The sequence below is a fragment of the Heptranchias perlo genome, chromosome 40, assembly GCF_035084215.1.
Source record: "Heptranchias perlo isolate sHepPer1 chromosome 40, sHepPer1.hap1, whole genome shotgun sequence".
Taxonomy (NCBI): domain Eukaryota; kingdom Metazoa; phylum Chordata; class Chondrichthyes; order Hexanchiformes; family Hexanchidae; genus Heptranchias; species Heptranchias perlo.
In genome coordinates, this window is record NC_090364.1 from 93,900 (window position 1) to 109,948 (window position 16,049).

General features: G+C 45.6%; 1 protein-coding gene across 2 annotated transcripts in view; it reads right to left on the reverse strand.

Moving 5' to 3' along the window:
* Positions 1-1,306: 1,306 nt before the first annotated feature.
* LOC137305442 (circularly permutated Ras protein 1-like) overlaps positions 1,307-16,049 on the reverse strand; it is a 114,935-nt gene continuing 100,192 nt past the window's right edge. For both annotated transcript variants that reach the window (XM_067974263.1, XM_067974262.1), the window contains 3 exons: positions 10,008-10,101; positions 7,362-7,430; positions 1,307-1,584 (listed from right to left, as the gene is read on the reverse strand). In XM_067974263.1, coding sequence (XP_067830364.1) covers positions 1,492-1,584; positions 7,362-7,430; positions 10,008-10,101 — 256 coding nt within the window. In that variant the 3' untranslated portion in view covers positions 1,307-1,491. The remainder of the gene's footprint in view (positions 1,585-7,361; positions 7,431-10,007; positions 10,102-16,049) is intronic.

The window sequence follows — 16,049 nt, forward strand, 5'->3', positions numbered from 1 at the left end:
AACTTACAACAGTGTCCACCATTAAAGTAACACAGCGACACAGACAGGGAGAAAAGACCCTTTTAGGGGTGCATAATAAACTTGGCATTAATACATTCAGAATAAAAACATTCTAGTGCCCATTGCTTAGGTATAAATATATTTCAGAGGATATAAAGATACTACTTGTATTGCATTAATAACTTTGCAAACACTGCCATCTGATCTCCATGGATAAGAAGTGAGCAAAAAAGGAGAGAAAAAGGGAAAAGGGAGAGATAAAGGGAAGTAGAGTGGATCAGTCATCCTAACATCTGCAGAACTGTACCTGAGGTTATATTCATATCATTGTCTATATAATATGTTGCAACAGATTCCTAACTATATAACTCAAACTAAAATCCCGAAGCACAGAGTAAATATTTAGTGCGGTATCTGTGCTAAGCAGTGTGTAGGTCTGTTATGAAATATTGTTGTTCTCAGTAAGATTTGTTCAATGCAAAAAGGAAGCAGTTTTACTAATTAAAGTTCACTCCAAACTCAGACTTTCCAAAGAGACTTGTTTTGCAGACAAATGCTCGAATGCTCTCTGGGGCAATATTTTACCATTGCACAATTATTCCAAACCAAAAAAGAAAGATTTACATTTAAATAACATTGTATCATCTCTCTCAGAAATGCTCCAGTACAATTAATTACTTTTTAGTACTGTCATTGTTATGTAAACAAATGTATGAGCCATTTTTGCACAGCAAGATCCCACAAACAGCAACGAGATGAATAACCAGTTCATCTGTTTTTGGTGGTGCTAATTGAAAGAATGTTGGTCACGACACCAAGGGAACTCCCTTCTTTTTGAATAGTGCCACCAGATCTTTAACATGCACTTGTATAGGCAGACAGGTCTCATTTAATGTCGCATCAAAAGGATGGCATCTGTTAACGCAGCGCTCCTGCAGTACTGCACTGGATTGTCAGCATACATTGAGCTCAAGTCCTGAGATGGGCCTTGAACCCCTGAACACCAACTGAGCCAAGCAGACTCTTCTGGTTAGAAGTTCCACCTGGGTTCTCCTGGTCTCACCAAAACTTTGATAATCTGCAGAGACCCCAAAGAAATGGCTGAATGGCAGTTTACATCGATTTTCCATAGTTTCCACCAAAGTTATAGTGGGAGATCTGAAGAATCCCTGCAGAAATCCTACTCCTTCATATTTAAATATTTAACATGTCCTATTTGCCAAGAAGAGGAGAAAAATGGAAATATGCTTGAATTTTATGGGATACTGATTCAGCCAATTAGCAGTCACCTCTATAACATCTATAGTGGGTTATACTTTAAGTTTATTTTGGGGATGGGGGCGTCGCTGGCATTTATTGTCCATCCCTAGTTGCCCATGAGAAAGTAGTGGTGGGTTTTCTTGTTGAACCGCTGCAATCCATGTGGTTTGAATGATCCTAGAAAGAGGGTGCCAGTAGTCCAAGAGCATTAAGCTGATTTGCCTGTGACGATCACAGTGCCACCATGAACTTTGGTTTCTTGAACATTTTTTTCTTTGCATTCTTCAGCTGAAAAAACACATTGGCGATGTCATCTGTGAAAGACTGGGGGCATAACATAAAAGGTGCTCAGTATCAGTACAATGCTTGATCATATGGATTACACATTAATGGACCTTGTATAGATAAATTTCATGCCACTTACAGCACACAGGGTGACCTGCACAAAAGCTCAATCCCTGAATAAACACAAGCAGTATCAAGGACAAGAAAAGGCCATCCAGCCCATCAAACCCCAACTCTCCCACTGAAGCTCATCCCTCCAAGTACCCTAACTCTCCATAGCTGACCATTCAATTATATTTTGTACTTCATTATTGTTTTTGTCTTTACTAACATGCCTAGCAGATTATTTCAAATAGAGGTGAGAAGGTCAAGGGGTGATCTGATTAAGAAATTTAAAATAATTAAAAAGGAAATTAACAGTAGATATGGAACTGCCCTTCCCTCTAGTCGGGAAAAGAATTTGAAGCAAGCGGGTCAAAAGAAAATCTAGATGAAAATTCTACACATAAAATGCTGTAAGAATATCAAATGCACTCCCCCAGAAGCCATAGGTGCAAACCACAAGGTGTTTCAAAGGGAGGTAGGTCATTATTTGGGAAGTAAAGGTATAATGGATATGGAGATCAAGCAGAGAATTTAGATTAGAAAGATAGAGCTGTCATAGCTAATGGAAGTGCACAGCAAGCCCTTGCTTTCACCTCCTATTAGTATTTTGAGTAAAGTTCTTCCCAATATTATCTGTTCTAAATATATATTTTTCATTCATTTAAATTTATATCCTCTGCTTTCCTGACTTAGTTTGAAGTAATATTCTAGTTTGAACATATTGACGGCAGTTCATACTTGAGTGATTTTTGCAGCACTTGCTCTCGAGACCTGTACTCCATTGTTCTGGCTGTGTCTCCCAGCACTAGATTCATAGAATTTTACATCAAAGATGGGCCATTTGGTCCATTGCACCTGTGCTATTTCTCCAAAAGAGCTATCAGGGTAGATTTTCCTCTGCCCTGCTCCCAAAGGGCACCTGAAAAATGGATACAATGCAGAGGAAAAATGGACATTAATCATTTTTTCCCCTGTTCTTCCCCTAAATAGCTCGGCTCCCAAATACCCTCCATAGCATTTCTGGTGTCTGCACCTGACCGAGCAGCAATGTGAATATTTGTCAGCTGGCTCTGCATCTGGGTACGGTAGCATAGTGGTTATGTTACTGGACTAGTAATCCAGAGGCCTGGACTAAAATCCGGAGTTATGAGTTCAAAATCCCACCACGGCAGCTGGCGAATTTAAATTCAATTAATTAAATAAAAATCTAGAATTAAAATACTAGTATCAGTAATGGTAGCCATGAAACTACCGGATTGTCGTGAAAACCCATCTGGTTCACTAATGTCCTTTAGGGAACAAAAACCTGCCGTCCTTACCTGGTCTGGCCTATATGAGACTCCAGACCCACAGCAATGTGGTTGATTCTTAATTGCCCTCTGAAATGGCCCAGCAAGCCACTCAGTTGTACAATCTCATTAAAAAAAGTCATAATAAGAATAAAACCGGACGGACCACGAGGCACAGGACACGACAATGGCAAACCAAGCCCTGCAAGGTCCTCCTCACTAACATCTGGGGACTTGTGCCAAAATTGGGAGAGCTGTCCCACAGACTAGTCAAGCAACAGCCTGACATAGCCATACTCACAGAATCATACCTTTCAGCCAACGTCCCAGACTCTTCCATCACCATCCCTGGGTATGTCCTGTCCCACCGGCAGGACAGACCCACCAGAGGTGGCGGTACAGTGATATACAGTCAGGAGGGAGTGGCCCTGGGAGTCCTCAACATTGACTCTGGACCCCATGAAATCTCATGGTATCAGGTCAAACATGGGCAAGGAAACCTCCTGCTGATTACCACCTACTGTCCTCCCTCAGCTGATGAATCAGTCCTCCTCCATGTTGAACACCACTTGGAGGAAGCACTGAGGGTAGCAAGGGCACAAAATGTACTCTGGGTGGGGGACTTCAATGTCCATCACCAAGAGTGGCTCGGTAGCACCACTACTGACCGAGCTGGCCGGGTCCTGAAGGACATAGCTGCCAGACTGGGTCTGCGGCAGGTGGTGAGCGAACCAACACGAGGGAAAAACTTACTCGACCTCGTCCTCACCAATCTACCTGTCGCAAATGCATCTGTCCATGACAGTATTGGTAGGAGTGACCACCGCACAGTCCTTGTGCAGACGAAGTCCCGTCCTCGCACTGAGGACACCATCCAACGTGTTGTGTGGCACTACCATCGTGCTAAATGGGATAGGTTCAGAACAGATCTAGCAGCTCAAAACTGGGCATCCATGAGGCGCTGTGGGCCATCAGCAGCAGAATTGTATTCCAGCACAATCTGTAACCTCATGGCCCGGCATATTCCTCTCTCTACCATTACCTACAAGCCAGGGGATCAACCCTGATTCAATGAGGAGTGTAGAAGAGCATGCTAGGAGCAGCACCTGGCATACCTAAAATGAGGTGCTAACCTCGTGAAGCTACAACTCAGGACTACATGCATGCTAAACAGCGGAAGCAACGTGCTATGGACAGAGCTAAGCAATTCCACAACCAACAGATCAGGTCAAAGCTCTGCAGTCCTGCCACATCCAGTCGTGAATGGTGATGGACAATTAAACAACTAACGGGAGGAGGAGGAGGCTCTGCAAACATCCCCATCCTCAATGATGGTGGGGTCCAGCACGTGAGTGCAAAAGACAAGGCTGAAGAGTTTGCAATCATCTTCACCCAGAAGTGCCGAGTGGATGATCCATCTCGGCCTCCTCCCGATATCCCCACCATCACAGAAGCAAGTCTTCAGCCAATTCGATTCACTCCACGTGCTATCAAGAAATGGCTGAATGCACTGGATACAGCAAAGGCTATGGGCCCGACAACATCCCAGCTGTAGTGCTGAAGACTTGTGCTCCAGAACTAGCTGAGCCTCCAGCCAAGCTGTTCCAATACAGCTACAACACTGGCATCTACCCGACAATGTGGAAAATTGCCCAGGTATGTCCTGTCCACAAAAAGCAGGACAAATCCAATCCGGCCAATTACCGCCCCATCAGTCTACTCTCAATCATCAGCAAAGTGATGGAAGATGTCGTCGACAGTGCTATCAAGCGGCACTTACTCACCAATAACCTGCTCACCGTTGCTCAGTTTGGGTTCCGCCAGGACCACTCGGCTCCAGACCTCATTACAGCCTTGGTCCAAACATGGACAAAAGAGCTGAATTCCAGAGGTGAGGTGAGAGTGACTGCCCTTGACATCAAGGCCACATTTGACCGAGGGTGGCACCAAGGAGCCCTAGTAAAATTGAAGTGAATGGGAATCAGGGGGAAAACTCTCCATTGGATGGAGTCATACCCAGCACAAAGGAAGATGGTAGTGGTTGTTGGAGGCCAATCATCTCAGCCCCAGGGCATTGCTGCAGGAGTTCCTCAGGGCAGTGTCCTGGGCCCAACCATCTTCAGCTGCTTCAATGACCTTCCCTCCATCATAAGGTCAGAAATGGGGATGTTCGCTGATGATTGCACAGTGTTCAGTTCCATTCGCAACCCCTCAAATAATGAAGCAGTCCGAGCCCGCATGCAGCAAGACCTGGACAACATCCAGGCTTGGGCTGATAAATGGCAAGTAACATTCACACCAGATAAGTGCCAGGCAATGACCATCTCCAACAAGAGAGAGTCTAACCACCTCCCCTTGACATTCAACGGCATTACCATCGCCGAATCCCCCACCATCAACATCCTGGGGGTCACCATTGACCAGAAACTTAACTGGACCAGCCATATAAATACTGTGGCTACGAGAGCAGGTCAGAGGCTGGGTATTCTGCGGCGAGTGACTCACCTTCTGACTCCCCAAAGCCTTTCCACCATCTACAAGGCACAAGTCAGGAGTGTGATGGAATACTCTCCACTTGCCTGGATGAGTGCAGCTCCAACAACACTCAAGAAGCTCAACACCATCCAAGATAAAGCAGCCCACTTGATTGGCACCCCATCCACCACCCTAAACATTCACTCCCTTCACCACCGGCGCACAGCGGCTGCAGCGTGTACCATCCACAGGATGCACTGCAGCAACTCGCCAAGGCTTCTTCGACAGCACCTCCCAAACCTGCGACCTCTACCACCTAGAAGGACAAGAGCAGCAGGCACATGGGAACAACACCACCTGCACGTTCCCCTCCAAGTCACACACCATCCCGACTTGGAAATATATCGCCGTTCCTTCATTGTTGCTGGGTCAAAATCCTGGAACTCCCTTCCTAACAGCACTGTGGGAGAACCGTCACCACACGGACTGCAGCGGTTCAAGAAGGCGGCTCACCACCACTTTCTCAAGGGCAATTAAGGATGGGCAATAAATGCCGGCCTTGCTGGAGATGGTCATTGCCTGGCACTTATCTGGCGCGAATGTTACTTGCCACTTATGAGCCCAAGCCTGGATGTTGTCCAGGTCTTGCTGCATGCGGGCTCGGACTGCTTCATTATTTGAGGGGTTGCGAATGGAACTGAACACTGTGCAGTCATCAGCGAACATCCCCATTTCTGACCTTATGATGGAGGGAAGGTCATTGATGAAGCAGCTGAAGATGGTTGGGCCTAGGACACTGCCCTGAGGAACTCCTGCAGCAATGCCCTGGGGCTGAGACAATTGGCCTCCAACAACCACTACCATCTTCCTTTTGTGCTAGGTATGACTCCAGCCACTGGAGAGTTTTCCCCCTGATTCCCATTGACTTCAATTTTACTAGGGCTCCTTGGTGCCACACTCGGTCAAATGCTGCCTTGATGTCAAGGGCAGTCACTCTCACCTCACCTATAAAATAATGAGGGGCATAGATAAGGTAGATAGTCAAAATCTTTTCCCAAAGGTAGGGGAGTCTATAACGAGGGGGCATAGATTTAAGGTGAGAGGGGAGAGATACAAAAAGGGTCCAGAGGGGCAATTTTTTCACTCAAAGGGTGGTGAGTGCCTGGAACGAGCTGCCAGAGGCAGTAGTAGAGGCGGGTACAATTTTGTCTTTTAAAAAGCATTTGGACAGTTACATGGGTAAGATGGGTATGGAGGGATATGGGCCAAGTGCAGGCAACTGGGACTAGCGTAGTGGCATAAACTGGGCGACATGGACATGTTGGGCCGAAGGGCCTGTTTCCATGTTGTAAACTTCTATGATTCTATGATTCTAATCAAAGAAAACAAAGTGGCGGCTGGAGTTGGGAGACACAATTGAGAGGCTCACACCAGAACTGGCAACTGCAACGTGTTGTGCAAGTGTTTACATGCGGGATTCCCATTCTAAAATGTTTAAATGTGTATTTGAATTATAAATGTTTACTAAAGAAGTTGCAATTCTAAAAAAGTATTACAAGAAGTAATGATGTAGACAGGAAGTGCGAGCCAATCACAAGGCTTTTAATATTACGCAGACAGGCACAAAAAAAGGACCTGGGGTCATAAATTAAAATTAGCAAAAAATAAATATAAAACGTTCTTATAATTGAACCATGAAAAGATTGGAATAATCTGCCTTGCAATGCAGTAGAAACAAAAATCATTCGGAACATTTAAAATACTGTTGGATGCTGGAGTGAGAGAGTTGAGCTACGACAGGCCAAATGGCTTTTTCTTGTCCTACACAATTATTAAAAAAAACATTTGCCTCTGGCGTTTAAACATGTAACTGCAGTGAGCAATCTGTAAACGCAGCATTGCATAGACATATCCCTGATGTCAGCACTTCCACTAATTGGCCCTTACCTTAACAACAGAGTCTCTGTCCCTCTTGGTGCCCAGTGCCTCATACACAGGCTGTGCTGTTGCTGCATCCTGAAAGAGAGATCAGGACACTTTTGAAACAAGTTTTGTTTATTGTCTCCATATTCTAATTTATTTCCTACTCTTCTCCTCGGTACTCAACCCACAGGTGAGAAGAACAACAGGCCGCTGCTCCCGCCGGGTGTGCAAGGGCTGCCAGCTGCACCCCCTTGATAAATATTTCTGTCGTCGTGTTCTGAAGATGGTAACTTTTGCTGAGTTATGGCTCACTCTGCAGTACATCATCCAAACAACATATTTCATGTGAGCCTAGACAGTGACTGTTTGCAGGCTATTTGACTATGGAATGCATCACAGCCGAGCTCAATTTTTCCTTCACCCAATATCCACAAACATTGAATCGGCAACAAGAACCTGGCTGATTTTATTCCATGCTAACTAAGTGGTATACTAGCACCATATGGTGCTCATGGCTTAGCACCACACTGGACATCACGTGGACTGGATACAGCAAAGGCTATGGGCCCTGACAACATCATGGCTGCAGTGCTGAAGACTTGTGCTCCAGAACTAGCCGTGCCTCTAGCAAAACTGTTCCAGTACAGCTACAACACTGGCATCTACCCGACAATGTGGAAAATTGCCCAGGTACGTCCTGTCCACAAAAAGCAGGATAAATCCAATCCGGCCAATTACCACCCCATCAGTTTACTCTCGATCATCAGCAAAGTGATGGAAGGTGTCATCGACAGTGCTATCAAGCAGCACTTACTCACCAATAACCTGCTCACCGATGCTCAGTTTGGGTTCTGCCAGGACCACTCGGCTCCAGACCTCATTACAGCCTTGGTCCAAACATGGACAAAAGAGCTGAATTCCTGAGGTGAGGTGAGAGTGACTGCCCTTGACATCAAGGCCACATTTGACCGAGTGTGGCATCAAGGAGCCCTAGTAAAATTGAAGTCAATGGGAATCAGGGGAAAACTCTCCAGGGGCTGGAGTCATACCTAGCACAAAAGGAAGATGGTAGTGGTTGTTGGAGGCCAATCTTCTCAGCCCCAGGACATTGCTGCAGGAATTCCTCAGTGCAGTGTCCTAGCCCAACCATCTTCAGCTGCTTCATCAATGCCCTTCCCTCCATCATAAGGTCAGAAATGGGGATGTTCGCTGATGATTACACAGTGTTCAGTTCCATTCGCAATCCCTCAGATAATGAACAGTCCATGCCCGAATGCAGCAAGACCTGGACAACATCCAGGCTTGGGCTCATAAGTGGCAAGTAACATTCACGCCAGACAACTGCCAGGCAATGACCATCTCCAACAAGAGAGAGTCCAACCACCTCCCCTTGACATTCAACAGCATTACCATCGCCGAATCCCCCACCATCAACTTCCTGGGGGTCACCATCGACCAGAAACGTAACCGGACCAGCCACATAAATACTGTGGCTACAAGAGAAGTTCAGAGGCTGGGTATTCTGTGGCAAGTGACTCACCTCCTGACTCCCCAAAGCCTTTCATCTACAAGGCACAAGTCAGGAGTGTGATGGAATACTCTCCTCTTGCCTGGATGAGTGCAGTTCCAACAACACTCAAGAAGCTCGACACCATCCAGGACAAAGCAGCCAGCTTGATTGGCACCCCATCTACCACACTAAACATTCACTCCCTTCACCACCGGCGCACCGTGGCTGCAGTGTGTACCATCTACAGGATGCACTGCAGCAACTCGCCAAGGCTTCTTCGACAGCACCTCCCAAACCTGCGACCTCTACCACCTAGAAGGACAAGGGCAGCAGGCACATGGGAAAACCACCATCTGCACGTTCCCTTCCCAGTCTCACACCATCCCGACTTGGAAATATATTGCCATCCCTTCATTGCCGCTGGGTCAAAATCCTGGAACTCCCTACCTAACAGCACTGTGGGAGAACCTTCACCAGACGGAATGCAGCAGTTCAAGAAGGTGGCTCTTCACCACCTTCTCAAGGGCAATTAGGGATGGGCAATAAATGCTGGCCTTGCCAGCGATGCCCACATCCCATAAACGAATAAAAAAAAGAGCTGTAGAATATTATTTGTCTCCTTTCATTTGGGATTCAATTCACATCTGATCATTAGTATGGTGGTTGAACAGGTTAGTAATAATATTCAGTTAGCTGTAAATATGCAGAGTGTCTCCGGTGACCTCACCATGAAACATAAACAATAAATCCACATTGAGTTGTCATTGTGCAGAGTCCGGGAAACATGAGTCTGATACTACCTCCTGACTACAACATGATCAAACATCAATCAAACTCCAGTCTCCTCTCTCATTTTAGTTCAAAGCGTGAATGCTGATTACTGGCATGGGGTACAGACACAGTGACAGGAAGCTCTATTTCCAGTCTCCCCAGGTCCTACCTGCCCACAGACATCTCCAAAGAGGCCAGATCAATAAGCTGTGAATCCAATGGTGGCCTGGACTGATGCTGTCCAGACTGATCCAGGATTTGGGGCAGGGGAAAATGACAATTAAACTGACCAAAAGTTAGTGAAGGATGGGGTCATATTCTGAGCTGGTGTGGTCTCACTGGAGGAAGGCTGAGGAAAAGTAAAGAAAGGAATGGTTTGGTTTGGTTACCTGTGTTTTGCTACTGAGGCCCCTATAAATAGGGGACATGGATTGAACCCAGCCTTCGTAAATCGCCTCCTGCTCCACATCTTTCTTTCTGGCTCTGTGGAAAAGAAGAGATGTTTCAATGATTTTTGGACTGAGTTACCTCCTCGTTACTTTCTATCTGTATTTTCCTCCACACCACAACCGCACCTCTCCAAAAGGTTTGCTAAGGATATTCTCCTAACAGTTTCTTTCTTGGGTCAGCAGATATAGCTGAGGAAACTTTAATGGGTCCTCACACCATAGAATCATAGAAAGGTTACAGCATGGAAGGAGGCCATCCGGCCCATCGACTCTCTGCATGAGCAATCCAGCTAGTCCTACTCCGCACCCTATCTCCATAGCCGTGTAATCTTTTTCCCTTCAAATACTTATCCTATTCCCTTTTGAAAGCCACGATTGAATCTGCCTCCACCACCCCCTCGGGCAGTACATTCCACTCGCTGTGTTAAAAAAGTTTTTTCTCATGTCGCCTTTGGTTCTTTTGCCAATCACCTTAAATCTATGTCCTCTGGTTCTTGACCCCTCTGCCAATGGGAACAATTCCTCTCTATCTACCCTGTCCAGATCCTTCATGATTTTGAATACTTCTATCAAACCTCATCTTAGAGCAGAGAAGGTTGAGAAGAGCAACCCCAGCTTCTCCAGTCTATGCATGTAACTGAAGTCCCTCATCCCTGGAATGATTCTAGTAAAGGTGAGTCAGCCACACCTCTTAGATTAAATACTTTAGAACTGACACGTGGTCAAGGACAGGAGGGTGTGACTGCGAGTGAGGCAGGTACGGGGATCCAGGAGGTAGTATTGCAGGAGCCTCAGTCCCTGCACTTGTCCACAGGTTGCAAGAACTTCAAATCTATTGGACAAGTGCGGGGAGGATGAGCAAACTGACCATGGTACAGGAAGCCATTCAAGTGGGGGGAGTAAAAAGGAAGGTGGTTGTAGTAGGCAACAGTATAGTTAGGAGGATAGACACTGTTCTCTGCGGCCAGGAGCATGAGTCCCAAAGGCTATGTTGCCTACCCGGTGCCAGGGTTAAGGACATCTCCTCCGGGCTGGAGAAGAACTTGGAGTGGGAGGGGGAGGATCCAGTTGCCGTGGTCCACCTAGGCACCAACAACACAGGTAGGACTAAGAAAAAGGTTCTGCTGAGAGAGTTTGAGCAGCTAGGGACTAAATTAAAAAGCAGAACCACAAAGGTAATAATGTCTGGATTATTACTTGAGCCACGAGCAAATTGGCATTGGGTAAATAAGATCAGAGATGAATGCGTGGCTCAAAGATTGGTGTGGGAGAAGTGGGTTTCGATTCATGGGGCACTGGCACCAGTACTGGGGAAAGAGAGCTGTTCCGTTGGGACGGACAACACCTGAACCATGCTGGGACCAGAGTTTTTTTTTATTATTCGTTCATGGGATGTGGGCATCACTGGCGAGGCCGGCATTTATTGCCTATGCCTAATTGCCCTTAAGGTGGTGGAGAGCCACCTTCTTGAACCATTGCAGTCAGTGTGGTGAAGGTTCTCCCACAGAGCTGTTAGGAAGGGAGTTCCAGGATTTTGACCGAGCGACGATGAAGGAACGGCGATATATTTCCAAGTCGGGATGGTGTGTGACTTGGAGGGGAACGTGCAGGTGGTGTTGTTCCCATGTACCTACTGCTCTTGTCCTTCTAGATGGTAGAGGTTACGGATTTGGGAGGTGCTGTCGAAGAAGCCTTGGCGAGTTGCTGCAGCGCATCCTGTGGATGGTACACACTGCAGCCACGGTGCGCCGGTGGTGAAGGGAATGAATGTTTAGGGTGGTGGATGGGGTACCAATCAAGCGGGCTGCTTTGTCCTGGATGGTGTCGAGCTTCTTGGCAAGTGAAGAATATTCCATCACACTGCTGACTTGTGCCTTATAGATGGTGGAAAGGTGTTGGGGAGTCAGGAGGTGAGTCACTCGCCACAGAATACCCAGCCTCTGACCTGCTCTTGCAGCCACAGTATTTATTTGGCTGGTCCAGTTAAGTTTCTGTTCACTGGTGACCCCCAGGATGTTGATGGTGGGGGATTCGGTGATGGTAATGCCATTGAATGTCAAGGGGAGGTGGCTAGACTTTCTCTTGTTGGAGATGGTCATTGCCTGGCACTTGTCTGGCGCGAATGTTACTTGCCACTTATCAGTCCAAGCCTGGATGTTGTCCAGGTCTTGCTGCATGCGGGCTCAGACTGCTTCATTATCTGAGGGGTTGCGAATGGAACTGAACACTGTGCAGTCATCAGCGAACATCCCCATTTCTGACCTTATGATGGAGGGAAGGTCATTGATGAAGCAGCTGAAGATGGTTGGGCCTAGGACATTGCCTTGAGGAACTCCTGCAGCAACGTCCTGGGGCTGAGATGATTGGCCTCCAACAACCACTACCATCTTCCTTTGTGCTAGGTATGACTCCAGCCAATGGCGAGATTTCCCTCTGATTCCCATTGATTTCAGTTTTACTAGGGCGCCTTGGTGCTACACTCGGTCAAACGCTGCCTTGATGTAAAGTTCTAGCGAATCGAATAACTAGGGAGGTAAATAGGGCTTTAAACTAAATCGGGGGGGGGGGGGGGTAGGGAAGGGTCCTGGTGGAGAGAAATCTAGAATGCTAAGGAGAAAAGACAAGGAAGCAGTGCAGGAAAGTGATTGGGGTAAGGATAATCAGATAGTGTCAGGAAGGGACAGAGCATACAAACAGAAGAGTCCACTAACAAATAGGGTCCCAGTAAGAAAACATGGTAATAAGACAAATAGGGCCATAGTACAAAAAAATGTTAAGATGTATAAAAATGTTAAAGACAAATCTAAAGGCAATGTATCTGAATGCACAAAGCATTCGTAATAAGGTAGACGAATTAACAGCGCAAATAAATGTAAACGGATATGATATAATTGCAATTACGGAAATATGGCTGCAGGATGACCAAGGCTGGGAGTTGAATATCCAAGGGTATTCGATATTTAGGAAGAACAGGCAAAAAGGAAAAGGAGGTGGGGTGGCGTTGTTAATAAAGGATGAAATCAGAGCAATAGTGAGAAAGGATATTGGCTCAGAAAAATCAAGACGTGGAACCAGTCTAGAGGTAGCCATGGAGTTAAGAAGCACGAAGGGGCAGAAAACACTAGTGGGAGTTTTCTATGGGCCTCCAAGCAGTAGTGGTAATGTAGGGAACAGCATCAAACAGGAAATTAGAGATGCATGTAACAAGGTTACTACTGTAATCATGGGTGACTTTAATCTACATATTGACTAGCCAAACCAAATTAGCAATAATACTGTGGAGGATGAATTCCTGGAGTGTGTACGAGATGTTTTTTTAGACCAGTACATTGAGCAGCCAACTAGGGAACAGGATATCCTAGATTGGGTATTGTGCAATGAGAAGGGGTTAATTAATAATCTTGTTGTGCGGGGTCCTTTAGGGAAGAGTGACCATAACAATCCGAAACTAGGGTCCTAAATCTAAACAAAGGAAACTACGAAGGTATGAGGAGTGAGTTGGCTATGATAGATTGGGAAGTTTCATTAAAAGGCATGATGGTGGATAGCCAATGGCTAACATTTAAGGAACAAATGCATGAATTGCAACAATTATACATTCCTTTTTGGCGCAAAAGGACAAAAGGAAAAGCTGCCCAACCATGGCTAACAAAAGAAATTAAGGATAATATTAGATCCAAAGAGGAGTCATATAAAGTTGCCAGAAAAAGTAACAAGCCTGAGGATTGGGAGCAGTTTAGAATTCAGCAAAAAAGAACCAAGAGGTTGATTAAGAGGGGAAAAATAGAGTATGAGAGTAAACTTACAAGGAACATAAAAGTGGACTGTAAAAGCTTCTACAAGTATGTAAAAAGAAAAAGATTAGTGAAGACAAATGTAGGTCCCTTACAGTCAGAAACAGGAGAATTTATAATGGGGAACAGGGAAATGGCAGAGCAATTAAACAAATACTTTGGTTCTGTCTTCACAGAAGCGGACACAAATTACTTCTCAGAAATGCTAGGGAACCAAGGGACTACTGAGAAGGAGGAATTAAAAGAAATTAGTATTAGTAAAAAAAGTGTTGGAGAAATTAATGGGACTGAAAGCAGATAAATCTCCAGGACCTGATAATCTGCATCCCAGAGTACTAAAAGTGGTAGCCATAGAAATAGTGGATGCATTGGTTGTCACCTTCCAAAATTCTATAGATTACGGAACTGTTCCTGCAAATTGGAGGGTGGCAAATGTAACCCACTATTTAAGAGGAGGGAAGAGAGAAAATGGAACTACAGACTGGTTAGCCTAACATCAATAGTCGGGAAAATGCTAGAGTCTATTATAAAGGATGCGATAACAGGGCACTTCGAAAATATCAACAGGATTAGACAAAGTCAACATGGATTTATGAAAGGGAAATCACGTTTGACAAACCTACTGGAGTTTTTTCGAGGATGCAACTGGTAGAATAGATAAGGGAGAACCAGTGGATGTGGTTTATTTGGATTTTCAGAAGGCCTTTGATAAAGTCCCACATAAGAGGCTAGTGTGCAAAATTAAAGCACATGGGATTGGTGGTAATATACTGGCATGGATTGAAAATTGGTTAATAGAGAGGAAACAGAGAGTAGGAATAAATGGGTCTTTTTCGGGGTGGCAGGCAGTGACTAGTGGGGTACCGCAGAGATCAGTGCTTGGGCCCCAGCTATTCACAGTACATCAATGATTTGGATGAGGGAACCAAATGTAATATTTCCAAGTTTGCTGATGACACAAAACTAGGTGGGATTGTGAGTTGTGAGGAAGATGCAAAGAGGCTTCAAGGCGATTTAGACAAGTTGAGTGAGTGGGCAAATACATGGCAGATGCAGTATAATGTGGATAAATGTGAAGTTATCCATTTCGGAAGGAAAAACAGAAAGGCAGAGTATTATTTAAATGGTGATAGATTGGGAAATGTTGATGTACAAAGGGACCTGGGAGTCCCTGTACACCAGTCACTGAAAGCAAACATGCAGATGCAGCAAGCAGTTAGGAAGGCAAATGGTATGTTGGCCTTCATTGCAAGAGGATTTGAGTACAGGAGCAAGGATGTCTTACTGCAGTTATAGAGGGCCTTGGTAAGACCACACCTGGAGTACTGTGTGCAGTTTTGGTCTCCTTACCCAAGAGGGAGCACAGCGCAGGTTCACCAGACTGATTCCTGGGATGGCAGGACTGTCGTATGAGGAGAGATTGGGTCGACTTGGCCTGTATTCACTAGAGTTTAGAAGAATGAGAGGAGATCTCATTGAAACATATAAAATTCTGACAGGACTAGACAGACTGGATGCAGGGAGGACGTTTCTCCTAGCTGGGGGGGGGGTCCAGAATGAGGGGTCACAGTCTCAGGATACGGGGTAGGACATTTAGGACTGAGATGAGGAGAAATTTCTTCACTCAGAGGGTGGTGAACCTGTGGAATTCTCTACCACAGAAAGCTGTGGAGGCCAAGTCACTGAATATATTTAAGAAGGAGCTAGATAGATTTCTAGACACAAAAGGAATCAAGGGGTATGGGGAGAGAGCGGGAATATGGTATGGAGATAGAGGATCAGTCATGATCATATTGAATGGCAGAGCAGGCTCGAAGGGCTAAATGGCCTACTCCTGCTCCTATTTTCTATGTTTCTAAGTTTCTAAATCTCCTCTGCACCGAGTCACTCAGCAATTCATCTGCAAACTGTCATTTCAGCTCACTCCAGCAAGCTCGAGCGCAGAACCATCTACCTCAGTGATTTCAATAGTGAGATGGAGAACAGCATATTGGGTGATGCACAGATTACAAATCAGCAGCAAATAGGGGTTGATGGTGGAAGAGGAGCATGAAGCATCTTATCAGAAGGCATGTCAGCTTCCACCACAGGGATCCTGATCTCTGCCACCCAGTTTTTAAAATGATGCCTTCTGATCATGAAAGATTGTTGGAATCATTGGAGAATGTGCTTAGCTTCTGACACAAGA